Source organism: Solanum verrucosum, unplaced genomic scaffold (genome assembly GCF_900185275.1).
Source record: "Solanum verrucosum unplaced genomic scaffold, falcon-dt-bn FXZP01000108.1, whole genome shotgun sequence".
Classification (NCBI taxonomy): domain Eukaryota; kingdom Viridiplantae; phylum Streptophyta; class Magnoliopsida; order Solanales; family Solanaceae; genus Solanum; species Solanum verrucosum.
In genome coordinates this window covers 622,135-638,495 of record NW_026020274.1, presented here as the reverse complement: position 1 = coordinate 638,495, position 16,361 = coordinate 622,135, and the positions used below count along the sequence as shown (strand labels likewise).

At 35.2% G+C, this 16,361-nt stretch overlaps 1 protein-coding gene across 2 annotated transcripts; it reads right to left on the bottom strand.

Moving 5' to 3' along the window:
• Window positions 1-939: 939 nt before the first annotated feature.
• LOC125834155 (uncharacterized aarF domain-containing protein kinase At1g71810, chloroplastic) lies at window positions 940-14,800 on the bottom strand. Of its 2 annotated transcripts, none has more exons than XM_049513350.1 (21): window positions 14,381-14,800; window positions 14,249-14,293; window positions 12,603-12,641; window positions 11,680-11,850; window positions 11,417-11,569; window positions 11,207-11,242; window positions 10,309-10,352; window positions 8,896-8,986; window positions 8,095-8,136; window positions 7,902-8,010; window positions 6,882-6,996; window positions 6,744-6,793; window positions 6,557-6,635; window positions 5,051-5,101; window positions 4,805-4,946; window positions 4,098-4,142; window positions 3,797-3,901; window positions 3,630-3,671; window positions 2,721-2,900; window positions 1,611-1,730; window positions 940-1,190 (listed from the first exon to the last, which is right to left on the bottom strand). In XM_049513350.1, the coding sequence occupies exons 1-21, from the start codon at window positions 14,741-14,743 to the stop codon at window positions 1,086-1,088; spliced, it is 2,127 nt and encodes a 708-aa protein (XP_049369307.1). In that variant the 5' UTR covers window positions 14,744-14,800; the 3' UTR covers window positions 940-1,085. The 2 variants fall into 2 exon arrangements, with proteins under 2 accessions (XP_049369307.1, XP_049369308.1); XM_049513351.1 differs by having other exon boundaries at window positions 1,611-1,727.
• Window positions 14,801-16,361: the final 1,561 nt, after the last annotated feature.

The window sequence follows — 16,361 nt, the reverse complement described above, 5'->3', positions numbered from 1 at the left end:
TTCTAGTTTCTCAAAGACATAATTGGACTGAGCAAATATAAATTTGATTTTTGACCTGTTTTTAATTTAAAAAAATTTGGAAAGCTCAATTTCTTATGGTAAATTTTCTTGAATTAAGACTAGTACGACAAAATCCAAGAGTGTAGTCAGAAATTTGTGTTTCATGTTACATTGTATGCTTAATGTAGATTTCCCTGGTGATGGACGAAATTGGCCTGTTGAGCATTAGACAAATATGTGATCGCGTTTGCCAATGCAATTGACGTTGGATCTACTCCGTTTATATCCTGGAAATAAAAAAGTTCTTTCAAGTCGAGGGTCTATTGGAAATAACTATCTATCCTGCAAAGATAGAGTAAGGTCTGTTTACGTTCTATCTTTCTTAGACTCCACGGGTGGGATCATAATGTGTGTGTCGTTGTGAATAAACTAAAAAGAAAGACAACTACCATTTCTGTCCACTTAAACGCTACTCCTAATTTTCTCCGTGTATGGTGTTTTCATCAAATATCTAGTAACAGAAGTCCGGCCAACGCCATCGGCCTCAATGTATGCATCATCAAGCAAATAATCAGCTAGTCCAACGCTATATTCCTTGGGGAAGGTGGTCTCTTCCCTTACCCAGCCAGGCAAATGGCGCATTTCAGCTAGTTCAACCAACACCTTTATGTTGTAAAAATTTGAATAAAAAGAAGAATTTCTATTAGAAAGACTTGCATTGAGTAACCAACATTCTATGCTCATTCACGGTTTTTTACATTAAATGGTGTAGCAAATTTTGTACACTTGACTTTAAATGGTACAAGAATTTTTTTAGTAGTGTATTGTAATAGGAGAATTACAACATTTTGCTTCATATATACTATATTTTGTACTACCTATGTATTTTTAGACTTGTACATTTCTTGCAACTGCATAGTTTTAGGAACTGATCTTCTCCGCCTTTTAAGATAAAATCAACCAAGATCTCTTCATTTAGGATTGGCAAGCTTGATTAGATAATTGCAAAACCCCACAAACCAAAAAGTTCTTTGAGGAGGACCAATATAGAATATCTTGCTTTTTCCATGGTAAGCTGAGATATTTCACAAGAATACCCTCTTTAACGTCCTTGCAGCGACTCGGGAAGCCAGCTTTCCAGCGAAATCAGCAGGCAAGCGAAGTAACTGTTGTTGCATCTCTTGTGGAAGCTGCAAAATATAAAGCGCATCTATTTTAGTTATATAGAAGTGCGTCTCAATGCTTGTTTAAGGCAGTAATGAGAAGACAAAGTTGAAAATATAAGCCATCAAAATGGAATAATCACCCTTATAGAGTTTCTCTTTACGCATCTTCTCTCTGAGAGGAATCATACACTCAAATAGACTTGTACAGCTTCCTTAAGTAACAGGTGGGAAAATAATGTTTTAGTGCAAGGGAGGTAAAAAAGGGGGTGTGCTGTGTGCGCAATTTTCTGATCATCAGGCATACTTATGCAGTTAAGCCCATATGACATCTTTTTAGCAATAAACACCATCCAAAAGACTGGATTCAAATTCTCACGTTGTCTGTTATCATACAGATGCGACCAGTTATAAAATTGGGGAGATAATAAATCTCTTGAGCTTTACCTCAGGTAGAACTGAAAGGAGGGGTAGATATTCTTGGACAGCTTCAAATTGCTGAAGGGCTACAGGTGCTCCATTCAAAGATATCATCTGCTTGTTGGATGTTCTAACTCCATTAACCTTCTAGAAAGAATAAATTAAGAGTCCACAATTTACTAACATATCAAGTAATTGTGCAATAACAACAAACATCAATTTGGCAATGAATTAATGATCAATAATGGGGTATCCATAGTTAAACCAAGTATTACAGATGCACAGGAATTATAGATAACATAACAATTCAGTAACTGGGAGATTATCCATTTACAGAATAAGTAACTAGCCTAGAAGCTTGGAGACCAGAATTGGTGATAATTTTTTTTTTGATGACAAGGGAAACCTGCAGCCGCTATCCTTTGGGTGCGCACAGGGAAAAACCTCGTCCTATGCAATAGCTCGCAAACCACATAGGAGAGATAACCCACACTAGGCAAGCCCCGTACAACAAGCTCGACCCAGAAGGCAAACCCCTTCCTTTCGCTGTCAAGGGGTTTCGAACTTGAGACCTCCAACATGGAAGTCCCAAGCCCAAACCACTGGGCCACCCCGAAGGGTATTGGTGATAATGTGAAGTGGAATTCTCAGCTGGCAAGGAAATCTGTCCATATATATTCTAGCATGCATCAAGAAATAAATATGATTTTCAGCAGCTAAGACGCAAAGAGTGTTGTCATAATACTAAGCAAGGCAAGCAATTGGTATTTAAGGGGCCGCATAAATATATGCAAAGAAATTATGGCATTCTGAAAGACATGGAAGATATGTGATAACAAGCTAATGTAATAAGATACTGGATTCTAATTATTAAACTGATGCTTTCTCTGGTGTCTCTAAGCTCCAATATCTTAGTTGTTCATGTATCTGAATGTTTTTTCTTCGAGAATACATGCATGTTATGGGAGTAAACTGTGGATAGTCTCTCTCTAATATCAGAAGTGGAAAACAGTGTAAACATTAACGTGCATGCAAATCCGTATCAACACTTTCTACAGATATTTTTCCATAACGGAGGAGCAATTAACATCATGGAGGTTTTATATACATTCATTTTTATTAGCAAGATTCTCTTACCATGCTGGGGTTCTCGTTTTCTTGTAGTCCTGATATCAACAGTAATAGACGTTGCAAATTTCTAAGATTAGTAATATCTTCATCAGTCATTGAAGATGGTCTGGAGGGAGAGAACGGCAACGAAGTTGCAACTGCATTTGTTACTGAATCGAGAGTTGCAACACCAAGTGCAACCATACCCTGTAAATTGGGATAAAGAGTAAATTCCAAATACAACCAGCAGATGACTTGAATGACAGTGACCCTACTTTTGGAAATTTTGGATACACCAGCGGGAACTCAAAACACGGAAAAGGAAGTACGTTAGTCACTTCTCAAAACATCAAAAGTGAAGTGGCAATTAACCAATTTGAGTTTTTTAGATTACTCGCATTAGCATCTGTGGAGATACCACTTCAAACTGCTGAAGGCATGCTCTAACATCAAAAGCACTTATTTCTGGAACTACACATGATATTTTTAGTTTCCATGTCATATTCACTAGTTAAGCAGTTTCTAACTTTCTAAAAGATATTGGGTCTTGCATTATCAGATGCATTTCCATCCACAAATCACCATCATGATAGCAAAACCTCTCTTCACCTTTCCGTTTTCTATTTTTGTCTACGTACTTCTCCTGGAACTATATTTCTTTTTTTGTAAAAGAAAAAAATGAGAACTCCCAATTGTCAATTATATCTGAATTAGAAACACCAACCAGATATGAGTGCTACTAATTTAAACCAGTTAGTCTTCATGATAATCCACTGACTTCAAAAAAAATTGACTGAAACATTATGAAACTGAAACTTCCTAAAGAGTTGAGCAATTATTGTATTCATCACCAGTTTGAATTTAGTAAAAAGAAGGTGCTGAGCATTCGTAATAAGTTTGCTTGCATTCTTGTAATATTAAAACACGAGTCCGTACCTTTGAAAATTCTTCAAGTAAAATTTCTCTGACAAAGGCACCCTGAAGATAAACAAATGAATTAATAAGTAGTGTGTGTATTTTTTTCTTTCTTTCCTTCCTTTTTTCCTGGATGTATTCCAGCCTCTAGTCTGTTTAATAGTGCAATATTTTCTAAGATAGAATACCTTATCATCCAGTGTAAAAGAAAGAATTTGCTTGATAACGACCTTCGAATCAGTCCCGCCATTTTGATTCTCTATCAGGGTTCTTTCTGTCTTGGCACGGAGAGACTGTTATGAAGAGAGATTCAGGATCTATGCTTGTATATCAGAAACAAAAAGCTAATATGGTGAAACAATTTTCTCATATATAACTCAAATATCAAGAAAAACAAGAATTCAGCTGTGGCTTCTTTCACTCTGTAACTGTCAGGTGTATGTTTACAAAATACAAAAGCGATGTGTACAAACATATCAAAAGGCTTACCTCTGATAAGAGAGACTCTAGTCGATCAATCCTGAACTGACCATCCTATAATCAAAAGTATGGAGTTATAGTTTACCATGAGTACATAAACTGTTGGACTTGAAATTATCAATTTTTAAGTAGAATAGCATCGGCAACCAGTAAAACTTCTGTATACTGTCTCAGGCTTCAAGTTTGATATTTCTCTACCTAACGGTGAATAAATTAGTCTTACAATTTCCTTTTCAGAAGAAAGCCCCTTCAAAGTATTCATAGTTAGTTGGAATCAAGCGTGTATCAAGTACTACATTATTAAACGACAAAGAAAAGGATAGCAAAGAAAGTCATTGCCAGCATAGCTACATCCATACACGATGGAAACCTAGCTCGTTTCACATTATTTTGAACATATAAAATAATCCATTGTTCCTGTAACATGCCGAAGGAGAAATAGTTCCTTTTTGTGGACAAAGAACAAGTGTGACATACTTGAATATTCATTTCCAATTTAATCATTTGAACTCATGAATACGACTAGTCGACTACTAAAGATTTGTAACTTTTTCCTCCACTAGGAAAAATAATTGTTAGTGGTTTGGCTGTGGGACCAAAAATCAGAATGGCAGTTAGAAATCTGAACTAGTAAGAGGTCTGTCAAGTTGCTTCAGCTAGGGGAAGGCTGCGAGTGGGTGCTAAGAAAGAGAATGAGAGACCTCATTTGCGTGTACCTTATAAAGAAGTGCTCTTAAAGAAGCTTTCAGTTTCGGTGAGCTGTCAGTTAGTACTTTTCTAGCAATCCATGGGTATGTACTGCCCAGAACTTTGTATTCTGGGTTGATGCCAATAGCAATGCCTTCCAACACAGCAAGGCTAGATATCTCAAAATTACCAGTGAAAAACATCAGCCACCAAAAAAATAAACGAGATCAAGCAAATACAAAACAAACTAATCTCTAATTTTCCCGCAAAATTACCTTCGGATGACAAGAGAGAAATAAGAAGGTATTTGAAACTTAAATTTGTACCTGTAATCAAAGAGTTTTGCAAAACTTATCAGAAAAATACAAATCATAATCATAGCATGTAGTGTCGTCATAAGAAAAACCATATATCTGCTAAAGCATTATCTAGACAACAAAGACTCTCTAAACATAATCATCAGTGATTTCAATATGAATGCTAAGGTTCCCAGATTTTAACGTGCAACATGCACACAACTCCCCATGGTAATACTTTGGTTTCCAGAGATGATTGAAGGCTTTCACCCCTTCATCTCGTCACAGCAATGACCAAAACCTTTAGTACTACTGATGTGGAAACTTGATCAATAGTTTGAATTACTATTTCTATGCGCTCAAACTCTTTGCATACCCATACATCAAAATGAAGAAGATAATGAGACCAGAAAGATTCTAGATAAGCGTCAGACTGGGACAAAAATTAAATAAATCTGATTCTGCAATTGGAGGGATGATGCATGGCATAAGCGAAAGAAAGCAAAGCAACTCTTTTTAACTGCGGTATCCCAGCCTGCTTGTGTGCACTCAATTAATCCACCAATACCTGCTATGTCCCACCAGTTAAACTTTTCTCTCACAGTTTAGGCAAATGAGAAGAACTCACTAATTTTGTGTCTGCTGAATTTCCTAAGGTTGTCACTCCAACTTCTCAAACCGACAGCCCAACCCTTTTGGTGGCATTTTAAGAAAATATATTTTTTTCTTTGTCAAGTACTTTATTCATCACATTATAAACTACCTATCCAAGATATTACTTTTTCTCTGGATGATTACTGGAAGCGGTGGTCATAATTCATCTACCCGGAAGAGTGTCAGCATACGCTGTTAAAGCTTTGCATTCTTCAATAATCAAAAGAGCCATTAAGGTTAACTACGATGGTTTCTTATTGTGGATATGCATATTAGCATTTAGCAATGGAATAATAAAAAGTTTAAAACCAAAAATCTATTATGACATCATCACTTAACATAAATGAAACTTTTATGATACAGTGTTCAAACATTTAATGTAAGGAGTATAAGCATCAAATGGAATTCTAATTCTGTTTATCATTATTCACTAGTTCCTCCTCTTTCATTATGCATTCAGGCAAAGTCTATTCTCTCTTCAGATTTTGGTGGTACAAGCACAAGTATTAGTATCTCAGTAATCTATCAGATCATCCCAGATCAAGGTTGACCAATAAGGTAATGTTCGGTGAATTAAACTAGGATCAATGCCTTAAAAAGACACATCATTCAAATAAGTTTCTTCCTTCTTGTATTTTTATTTAGAGAAGCCCCCCGTCCTCTGAGCTTATCCTCATCATAAAATATACATCTTCTGTACCAACTTAAAAGATAGATATGATTTAAGCATAAGTGAAATACAACTAAATTACATCACATAATAGAAGGTAATGCAGAAAACAAAATACATTTCAATTTCTCTGGAGAGAAGAAATCATGAAAAGCGCTTACATGGTGAATCCCAGATCTCCGAGAAGATCCCCAAAACTCACATTGCGGACTCCTTTGGCTACAGCATCCCGAAAAACACCTAAAGGGGAAATTTATATCAGTAAAGAAGAATACAACAATTAGATCACTTTCTAGGTCTAGAATTTAACTGTATATAGCTAATAAATGTCAATATAAAGGATAAAACCTGTTAGAGCTTCTGTAACTGCAGCTTTGTCACTTGTGGGCGGAATAAGCCTGTCAATGATAATATATTGTATTAACACTAAATAATTCTAATATTAAGAAGTGACCTCTCATTGAGTAGTGAAGATATTAATAATACCCAAGAGTGACAAAATCCTTGGCCAATGCACTGTAATCACGATTCACTAGATGGAGACATGCTTCAATGAAACCATCACGATATTCTTGTTTGAATTCACCCATCATACCGAAATCTGGGATTAAGAGAAATTTTAGGTACAATGAATTGATGATAGGTAGCTATAAGGTACTCAACTGGGATAAAGTAATCAAATTTCCACGAGACTAACTGTTAAGAAAATGGACCTTGGGTCTAAGCTCAACCCAAAGCTAGATCAAGTGGTGAGAATTTATCAAGAACATATAAGGAGATTACAGCCAACACACTTAATCAATGTGAAATTCTAACCCTCCTCTCCCTCCGACCGGACATCTGGAGCGTTGAGTATTATAACTTGGGTAGCTCAACATTTGGATAACCCAACATCACCAATAGGGTTGGCTCTAATACTATGTTGAGAAAATAACCTTTAGCTTAACTTAAGCCCAAAAGCTAGCTCAAGTGATGAGGATTATCCAAAGACGATATAAGGAGACTAAATCCCGAACGCGTAACCGATGTGAGATTATAGCACTAACAAATAAAATTACAAGGAACATGAGGAACAACCAAGAGCAACCCAGAGAAGTTTGTTATTTAGCATCGCTAACAACCAGTTTCATGTATACACTTCATAAGATAATCAATAAACTACTTTTCAGGAAGATAGCTACCACGAGTTCCCAGCAACATTTTCATTTAGTGAGCTATTAAACAGTATCGAAAACCAGCATTAGAGGATAGCTAATGGTAATAAACAAAGTAGATGTTTTAACCATCTCCTTAAGAAAAAGGCAACCAATGCTAGTGTGAGAGAGAAAAAAGGAAAAATAGAAAAACAAAAGATTACCATCATATATTGGAAAAGTAGCAAGTACATAAGGTAACAAGCATATATTCAGAGAAGTAGCATGTAAAAAAAGATTACCAACATGATATATTTAGTAAATAGCCCACATTCTGCATGCATAAGACTAGAAACTAAAATCAATGAAGTACCTAAGTAGGCTAGCTTCCCATCATAAGTACGAAGAAGGTTTCCGGGATGTGGATCTGCATGATAGAATCCATACTCTAGAAGTTGATTGAATGAGCAATAAACCCCTACCTGTGAACATCAATTTCACTTTAAAGTATGGTTCAAGGTGGAAAAACACACAAACATTGAGGAAAATGAGTTTCACGACTTAACCTCAACCAAATAAAGATCCTTGACCCCAGCCAGCTTTTGCCCCTAGCCAAGAGAAAGGTGTATTAACATGAGCAAGATGTCTAAGCTTCATAACATTAGGAGACAATATACACCAGTTTATAAAATATTCCACCTCATTGGAACTAAAAAGAAAATTCTTGACACTCTCCACATTGCTGAGTTAATACATAAATCAGTGAACCCAATGAGAACACGTAACTTCTAGGATCTACTGTATTCAAATCTGAAATGTCTCAATATAACGAAACCAATAATGACAAAGAAGAAATTCTTCAAAGAAAAGACAAGATTCTCAAACGTTTGATCAACTCAACATTAGTGTAATCTAAACCTCTTTGGATGTAACTATTCAATCTTTCCCAGTTGCTTGTCTCCTCCTAGACAGTAGGTAATGTGCATCAATTAGTGAATATGTCAATCTAGAGAAACTCTCAATCAAGTAACCTTTTTCTATATACACAGGGAATGAATGTCAAGGACTGTCAGAAAGCCAACAGGAACCACAAAAAGACATGTTTTAATCAGAGGAGCAAGGATAAGAAAGAGAGCAAATGTTCTCAAATTCTTTGACCTTCAGTAAGAAAATCTCCAGATATCATTTTTGTTTTAATTCAGAATTTTAACTTATCCTGTCTTTGTTGACTTAGATATCTATGTGGAAGAAAGCTAGCTGAAAGATAATAGAGCGTCTAACATAACTTGTCACAAACTAACCCAAAAGCTAACAAAATGTAGGTATCACTTGACTGAAGCTTTTAGCTCCTGATATGGCGTTTTTACCTCTAGCCACTGCATAATGAGCACTTTCCGGGTTGTCAGTGCCAAATTCATTTCAGGAACCACAACATCCTGTATTGAACCATACAATTGCCTGCCCATGCAATTATGAAAAGTTTAGACCATATGCGAATATAATACTAAGATTTTCCCCTATTATCTTAGTACATGCATGAATGTGCAATCACAAATTAAAGAGTAGCATACAGTCTAATACTTATGATGTTAGATGAAGCATGCACAATCAGCTTAGCTGGAAATTGCGAAATTTTTGTAATTGCTGGAAAGATGAAAATGCTACAAACTATGATAATCAACTAAAATAACATTGTGCATGGAAACTTTCTATTGGCACAGGCTTTTGATAGTTGTTGAGCAGCTTACCATATTGCTATATCCAATAAGTGGACATTCATGATGAATCTGATACTAAATAATTGTGCAGGTCACATCAGATTGAGATCACATTCCTTTATATGTTCATTTCATTATATTTGTCATGCTTTCAAATACTTTACTGGATTTTCCTTTTCTCTCATTTTTATAACACATTGGTTCACCCTTTTGACAGCTTATTATTACATCCCAAAGTAGCGTACACTTGCATTTGCAAGAAGAAGGAATGCATTTACTCTTGGTCTCGATGCATGCATCAGAAAACCAAACAAAGGAAAATCAGTAAGCAAGCTTTGTCGATGGAGTTTCTTAAGTTCCTCTCTATCTCTCTCCATTCTCCAAAAGTTTCCCAGTTTGGTATTGTTTATTGGCTCATTAAAGAACACAGGAAGAAATACTTCTATCCCTACGTGCTGCTTAATTACCTCATTAACCAAAAAAAACTTTTTTATTTTGGCTTTTTCCCATCAACTTGAAGAAGGGTAAGGGTCAAAACGCTAATCCATAATAATGAATAAGATGCATAAACAAAATGTCTATTACATCTTACTGTTGTAAGAAAGGTTTCTAGGTCTTTTACATTAATTTAAGAGAAGGCTTCAAATTGAAAATTATTAGACTAGTATTCCAACAGAAGGATCATTGACTACAAAGCTTTGACAAGAACGTATGAGATCAACAGAAGTAACTGCAATAGGTAATCCAGTACAGAATGCTACAAATTAGCCCCAGTTTCATAAGAAAGAAAAAAAGATTTGACACATTTAGGATATTTAACTCATGATAAAAACTAATTGAGTTTCATAAAGTTCAAAACCCCACTGGAAAATTCTGTAAAAGACCTTGGAGGCGAATCAATTATCTTGTTGTTAACCACAAAAATAGTGGGATTAATCTCTGATCAGTAAGGTTCTTAAAGGTGCAAACTCACTCATCACGTTCTAAGTGAGATTGGATTAAAGGTATGCAGGTTTCAGATATCTTATATAGGACGCAGTCAGACAGGTCAATTATTTTTACCGAAATTTGACTCCATTCCGTGCTTCTTGTTTGTAGTCCATCTCCTGCATTTAATTTGACCACCTGTATTCAATATAAAGCACTAAGAATATTCCTCCTTATTATTAGAAGTAGTTATTGCTAATTTTGATTTTTATATATCTATATATGATATATGAGGATGTTCAGTTAAAATGAAAGATCAAGACAAAAAGAAAGGGTCAAACTACCAGACTAGTACTAGTCAAAGATTTTATGGTTTACCATAGGGGTATCTGAAATGTTCATGTAGAAAAGGTAGTTGAATGTTGACATGTTATTCTTTGATACTATCATATGTTTCCTCTTGATTAAACGAATATCAATACAGAAATCCTAATTTTCTCCCTATAAATTTCCATTCATCTTTCAAAAGAAATATAGTTTCCTGTAATAGATCTACTATGTATAGACCGAAACTGTTCGTTTTCAAAATGTTCTGAAGCTTATGCTCTGTCAGTCTTTCCCAAACCACAATAATTTGTACAACTTAATTATGGAATACTAAAGGAAAAATTAATTCCTCTTGCATGACAGAATATGAACCTAAAAAAGAATAAAGTATTGATCAGTTGATCAAATTTTAAGTCTAGGACTTATAAAGTAACACTAATGTTGAAACTCACAGATAGGAACTGAAGTAGAAGACATCAAATTAAAGAATTGACAACAACCAACAATCAATCCACTATGCCTTAATCCAAAGATAAAACTAGATCAGTTAGTAGATAACAGAAGCAATTTCATTCACACCAAAGGGTTTCTTCCAACGGGGTTTTTTACAACTTTGATGTCAATTATCAACTAGTAGGACAGGAAGTATGTGGACAGCCACAAACATATGAGAGTTTACTAGGAAGAGTAAGATATAAAAGCATACCCGAAAAAGACTTGAGGCCCACTCATCAACAACTGCCTGTATATTGAGAAAAAATGTGTTCAGGACTAGTAATTGCAAAGAATACGTCTTGTCATGTTGGAAATAGATGCTTGTGGACACTAAATTTCAGATCAGCCTAAATCATTTAGTGTTCCATAATCCCATCTCACTTTTCCTCTCTCAGCTAGGAATTTACTTGTATCATAGTACCTGAAGGTCGGTATTAAGTTTTCCTGCCTTCTTTATTAAGCCTGAGAGATAACGTAAAATCAATATGTCCAAGGAGATTGCACTTTGAACTCCAGGTCTTTGCACCTTTACAGCAACAACTTCCCCGGTAGAACGAAGCCTAGCTTGATAGACCTTAAAAATAGAATTCACATTTAGTTTCTTTCACCTTTGGCTTATACTAAGAGTGAATACGAGTCCACCTAATTTTAAACTAAGAAAAAGAAGTCCGCTGCTTCACAGACCTGTCCAAGTGATGCTGCTGCAACAGGCTCAGGTGAGATCTCAGAGAACATCACATCTATTGGCATGCCAAGCTCCTTCTCTATAATTCCAAAAGCTACTTCAGAGGAAAAAGGTGTTATCCGATCTTGCAACAGAGATAGCTCATCCAAGTACGATGGTGGTATCAAATCCTAGAAGAAAATTTTTTAGTCTGATTAACATCACTAGATTTAGTGAAATATGGGATGCTAACATGACTCAATGAGTGTGCATTTCAAACAATTAATCCTTGCATAGACTACTTGCAGTTATTGTCCCACTATTTCACAAGAAGTATGAATTAGTTGCATAAAATGAACCAGTTCATGCGAATGAGAATTTTGGATACATACTCAGAATTCTAGTTCATGAAATTTCAAGGATGTAATAGTTGCAAAGCCTGGAGAAATGACAATTTTGGAACCCCTTTAATTTTCGAGCAGTTCCAATTAGCAGACACATTAATTGTAAACAATGCTCTTTATTTTTTCTCTCTCTTTACAGGTTCTAAAAGATGTTTCCAAGATGGTTTTACTTTCAGAAACCAACACACACATATCCAGTCAAAAAGGAACTAAATACAAAATAAATCTATGATCCAGCATGTTACCTGCAATAATGCTAAAAACTTCTCATTTTCAAACTTGTTGATCAATATTCACTAAAGGAAAAATAAAGGGGAGCTTATGCCAATTTCGTAAAGAGAACTCAGACAGAGAAAAACAAATATAAAGCATGACGAGCAGAAGCTCCCTATTGTGTCCTACATGATTCAATACCGGAGACCTCTACAAGATAAACAAATCCGATGAAAACAGAATTCCCTCAGGTTTCATAGAAATTCACTGGGTGTTGGGTGGAAGTGAATCCACAAAATTGAATAGCTGAAAGAAGCTCTACTTACTGGTCGAGATGAGATAGCCTGTGCAATTTTAACATATGCCTGCAAAAGAATATTTAGAATTCATCACCATGGCAAAGGGATAATATTGTACAAGTATTCAGCAAAGATTGCACAAGAAATTTATTAAAAAGAACACAGTTATAAAAAAACTGTAGAAAAAAAAAGAGGAACTAGACGAAGAATTGCAGGAAAAGAAACTTGTAGTATATAAAATATCATAAGATATCGCAGAGAGAGTAGGAACTCTCTCAAGCACATCCATCTTTCAGAAATCAAGGCTCCAGATTAGGTCTATCGAATACCTTAGCCATTAAATGTTTCAACGTGAAGGCTTGAACTTTGTGCAGAGCTTGTAGGCAGGTAGGGATTGACATCACGCAAGCCTAAGTATGGAAGGACAATATGTCTGGTAACCAAACATGATATTATATGGCAGTGCCACCGAAGAGACAGCATGTGGTACTGAGATGATTCATATTGCTAAGTTCAGTTGCACCATGCTACAAGTTCCTCTTGATGCCTTTGATCCTTTCTTAAAAGTTACTTTTGTATGGAGTCAGCTACCCAAGAAGCTTATTGTGCAATGTAGAACTAGGAGTTTAATATCAGCTATTGCTACTTGGGTTAGTTTAAAAGATTCTTTAAGTAGCATATGTTCAAAGGACCTTAAGTTCATATGCATAGTCTAGTTGTTAGCATAGGTCGGTTCCTATTGGAAAGGAGGACATGGTCTAGCCCATGGACTGGGCATGGTCCACGGGAATAATGTTTTAGATGATTATTTGTTGGAATCACTAGCTTGTAGTGCCCCAAAGTTTGATGCCTGGTGTCGGTTTGAATTTGACTAGTTTGTTAGAAATAAGGTCATTGCACTACTATCCACGACAAAACTTAAAACTTGTCATATTGAGCATACTATTCCTAGGAATTGTGCTGAAATTTAGCTGACAATTCAGACTTGAACAAATAAAAATATGCCCAGTGAAATGCTTCTAGTTCTAGTAGCAGAAAATGTTGAAAACTAATAAAGAATAAAGGAGAAAAAAAGAAAGGTTTGAGGCATATAAAATACTTGTCAAGAGAGTGAATGTGATTGCCTAACTATGGGAATAGATAAAAATGTTGTTCCTGGGATGTAACAAACCTGTTATTAGTCATCTGTATCGACTAATCTGCAAGTGGAAGAGCGTTCTTTTGCAGGGCATTAACATATAAAATATAGTTTCAAATCTTGTAAACTTTCAGAACCAGTTGTCCTTTTGCCAATTAACTGTTAAAAAATCACAAAAATAAAAAATTTAATGTAAGGAGTCTTCATATTTTTCAAGTACTGCACTTGAATCCCTAAGTCCAAGCCCAAGTCTATCTGTGAGACACACACTAATTTCCAATTATAGTATGTGATGGGAAGTACTTTAGTAGGAAATATATGGAAAAACACTTAGATGCATCTTTTCTCTTGCATTTTCATGGGATTTCCGAAGTCCAGTAAACTCATAAATTCGTAAGTCAGTCTCTTTACTCAACTGTCTGGGCTTCTTACTAGTAACAGTGAGCTACCTAATTATTGCCACTTCCATATTAAAACTATACTAAAATAGAGAGTTGTTTCAGTAAAAATTGCAAGTCCAATTAATAAGACATACTGGACCAAGCTGTAATAGTATCTTCCTCAATTCTGCGGCTCTAATCTGCAAGCAGCCAAAACAACACTAAATTAGTTCAAGTGCACATAACGAGGATGCATTATTGCAAAAAATGTATCGAAAAATACTAACTTTGAACATCTCATCGGCGCGTTCATTAACAGTATCCAGGTACCTGACGGCGAACCACTTGCCCAGAGTAGAACCGATTTGGACAAGCCTACGAAGTACAATCAACGGTTTCTTCTGATAAAACGCAGCAATTTTCACGATGTTGTACTCCGTAAGAGAATCATCCTCCGACGGATTCAGCTCAAAAACATAGCCGGAGTACTTCGTGAAATCATCTACCTCACGTGCAACTGCCGCAACTGGCGGTGCTAAGCGACTGGAGCTGGAATTAACCTTGCTCCTCCGGAATACACAGCGGAAGGAGCCGTCGGAGAGTGAATTGGCGGCGAATAACGGCAGCGGTTGAGGCGGGACGACCAGCATTTTGTGGCGGAGGGATTGTATTTTGCGTGCGCCTGTTAGGACCGTTATGTATGGCTGGAAGTTGTACTCGTTAGCAATAAACAACTAATAATATCTCAAATATTTTCAAAAACTTATTTGCGTATATTTGAATGGTAAAATTGTTATCATGATCAATCAGTTTAAAACTATATAATATATTCTTGTGGTTCAATAGGACCGTCTCAACAAATTTGAGGCTTAAAATCAAACTTCAAGATCTTAAACTATATAATATATTTTTGTGGTTCAATAGGACCGTCTCAACAAATTTGAGGCTTAAAATCAAACTTCAAGATCTTATTTTTTTAGTTGTCATATAAAAATTGAATAACTATAACATAAAGTGAAGTCTCGAGAAGGTAGGATTTACGCAGACCTTATCAAATAAGAATGTAAACAACAAATTTTTTAATGAAAATAATATAATATAAAGTTAGAATAATAAAACCTGACTCAAAAATTTAAAAAGCTTATATGATGATATTGAAATAGTTTCGCCGAATTTAATAAGTTGACATAATGATATTAAAATAGTATTGATTTGTTGCGGCCTTGTGGTGCTTGAAATTTAAAGACCACCAAAAAAACAAATTTGATATTTTTATAAACACAACAACAAAAGATTTTACCTAATGCAAAAGGTTTTATCGTTTGGTAACTTTAAAATATTCAATAATCAGAGAATAAAGAAAAGGTAAATGTAAGGACTAATAATGTGGGTTCATGATAATCGCAAAGATATAAATAAGTAAACACATAAATAGCCACATAAGAAAGCATGATACAATTAACTAAACACTATTTCATTTCTCAATTATTACAATCACCTCCGATCGATCCACATTAAATAAAGTAAACACTTACTCTCTATATACATATATCTTTAGGAAAATTAGTGGCCCTAAACAATTAAGTGCCCCAAACAATATTGCTTTAGTGACCTTATGATCGAGACGACCTGAACTTCAACTCTTTTTCGAAGCTTTACTGCATGGACCACTTTTTTATAAAATGTTTATCTTAAATTTTGATATTAATGTTTTTTTTCTTTTTTATGGTTTTGGTTTTTATAATGTTTTGAGATTTGATTATAGGAAAAATCCAAACAAGATATTGGGAAAGCAGAGGGGAAGAGAAGGACGGGATTGAATTCGTGGCGTTGTGGAACTCAGTGGATGCGTGTAGAAATAGGAACTGTTTGGCACTACACAATAGTATAGGAGTATTACTTTTCCAAGTTTCGAAAAAAAGTTGTATATAGACAATTAATTCAGTTTGATCTCTCTAAAAAAATAAAAAAAATCAGCTACCCTCATTTTCCTTTAAATTTCAATTAAGCTTTGTAGATATTATTTGACACGAATTTAGCAAACCACAATTATTATTTTTTAGAGAAAAAGAGAAAAGCAAGGGTTCGGAATTGAATTTTAAAAGATAATGAAGTGTAAAATTTTAGGAAGGAGAAGATTGCACACTTTAAAGCCCCAATTTGTTATTTGTTTTTTTAAAGATGTTGGGGGATTTTTGAAATAGAAAAATCATAACAATAGATGCGAATTCAGAATTTGAAGATAATGGAGACACCACTAAACGTGGA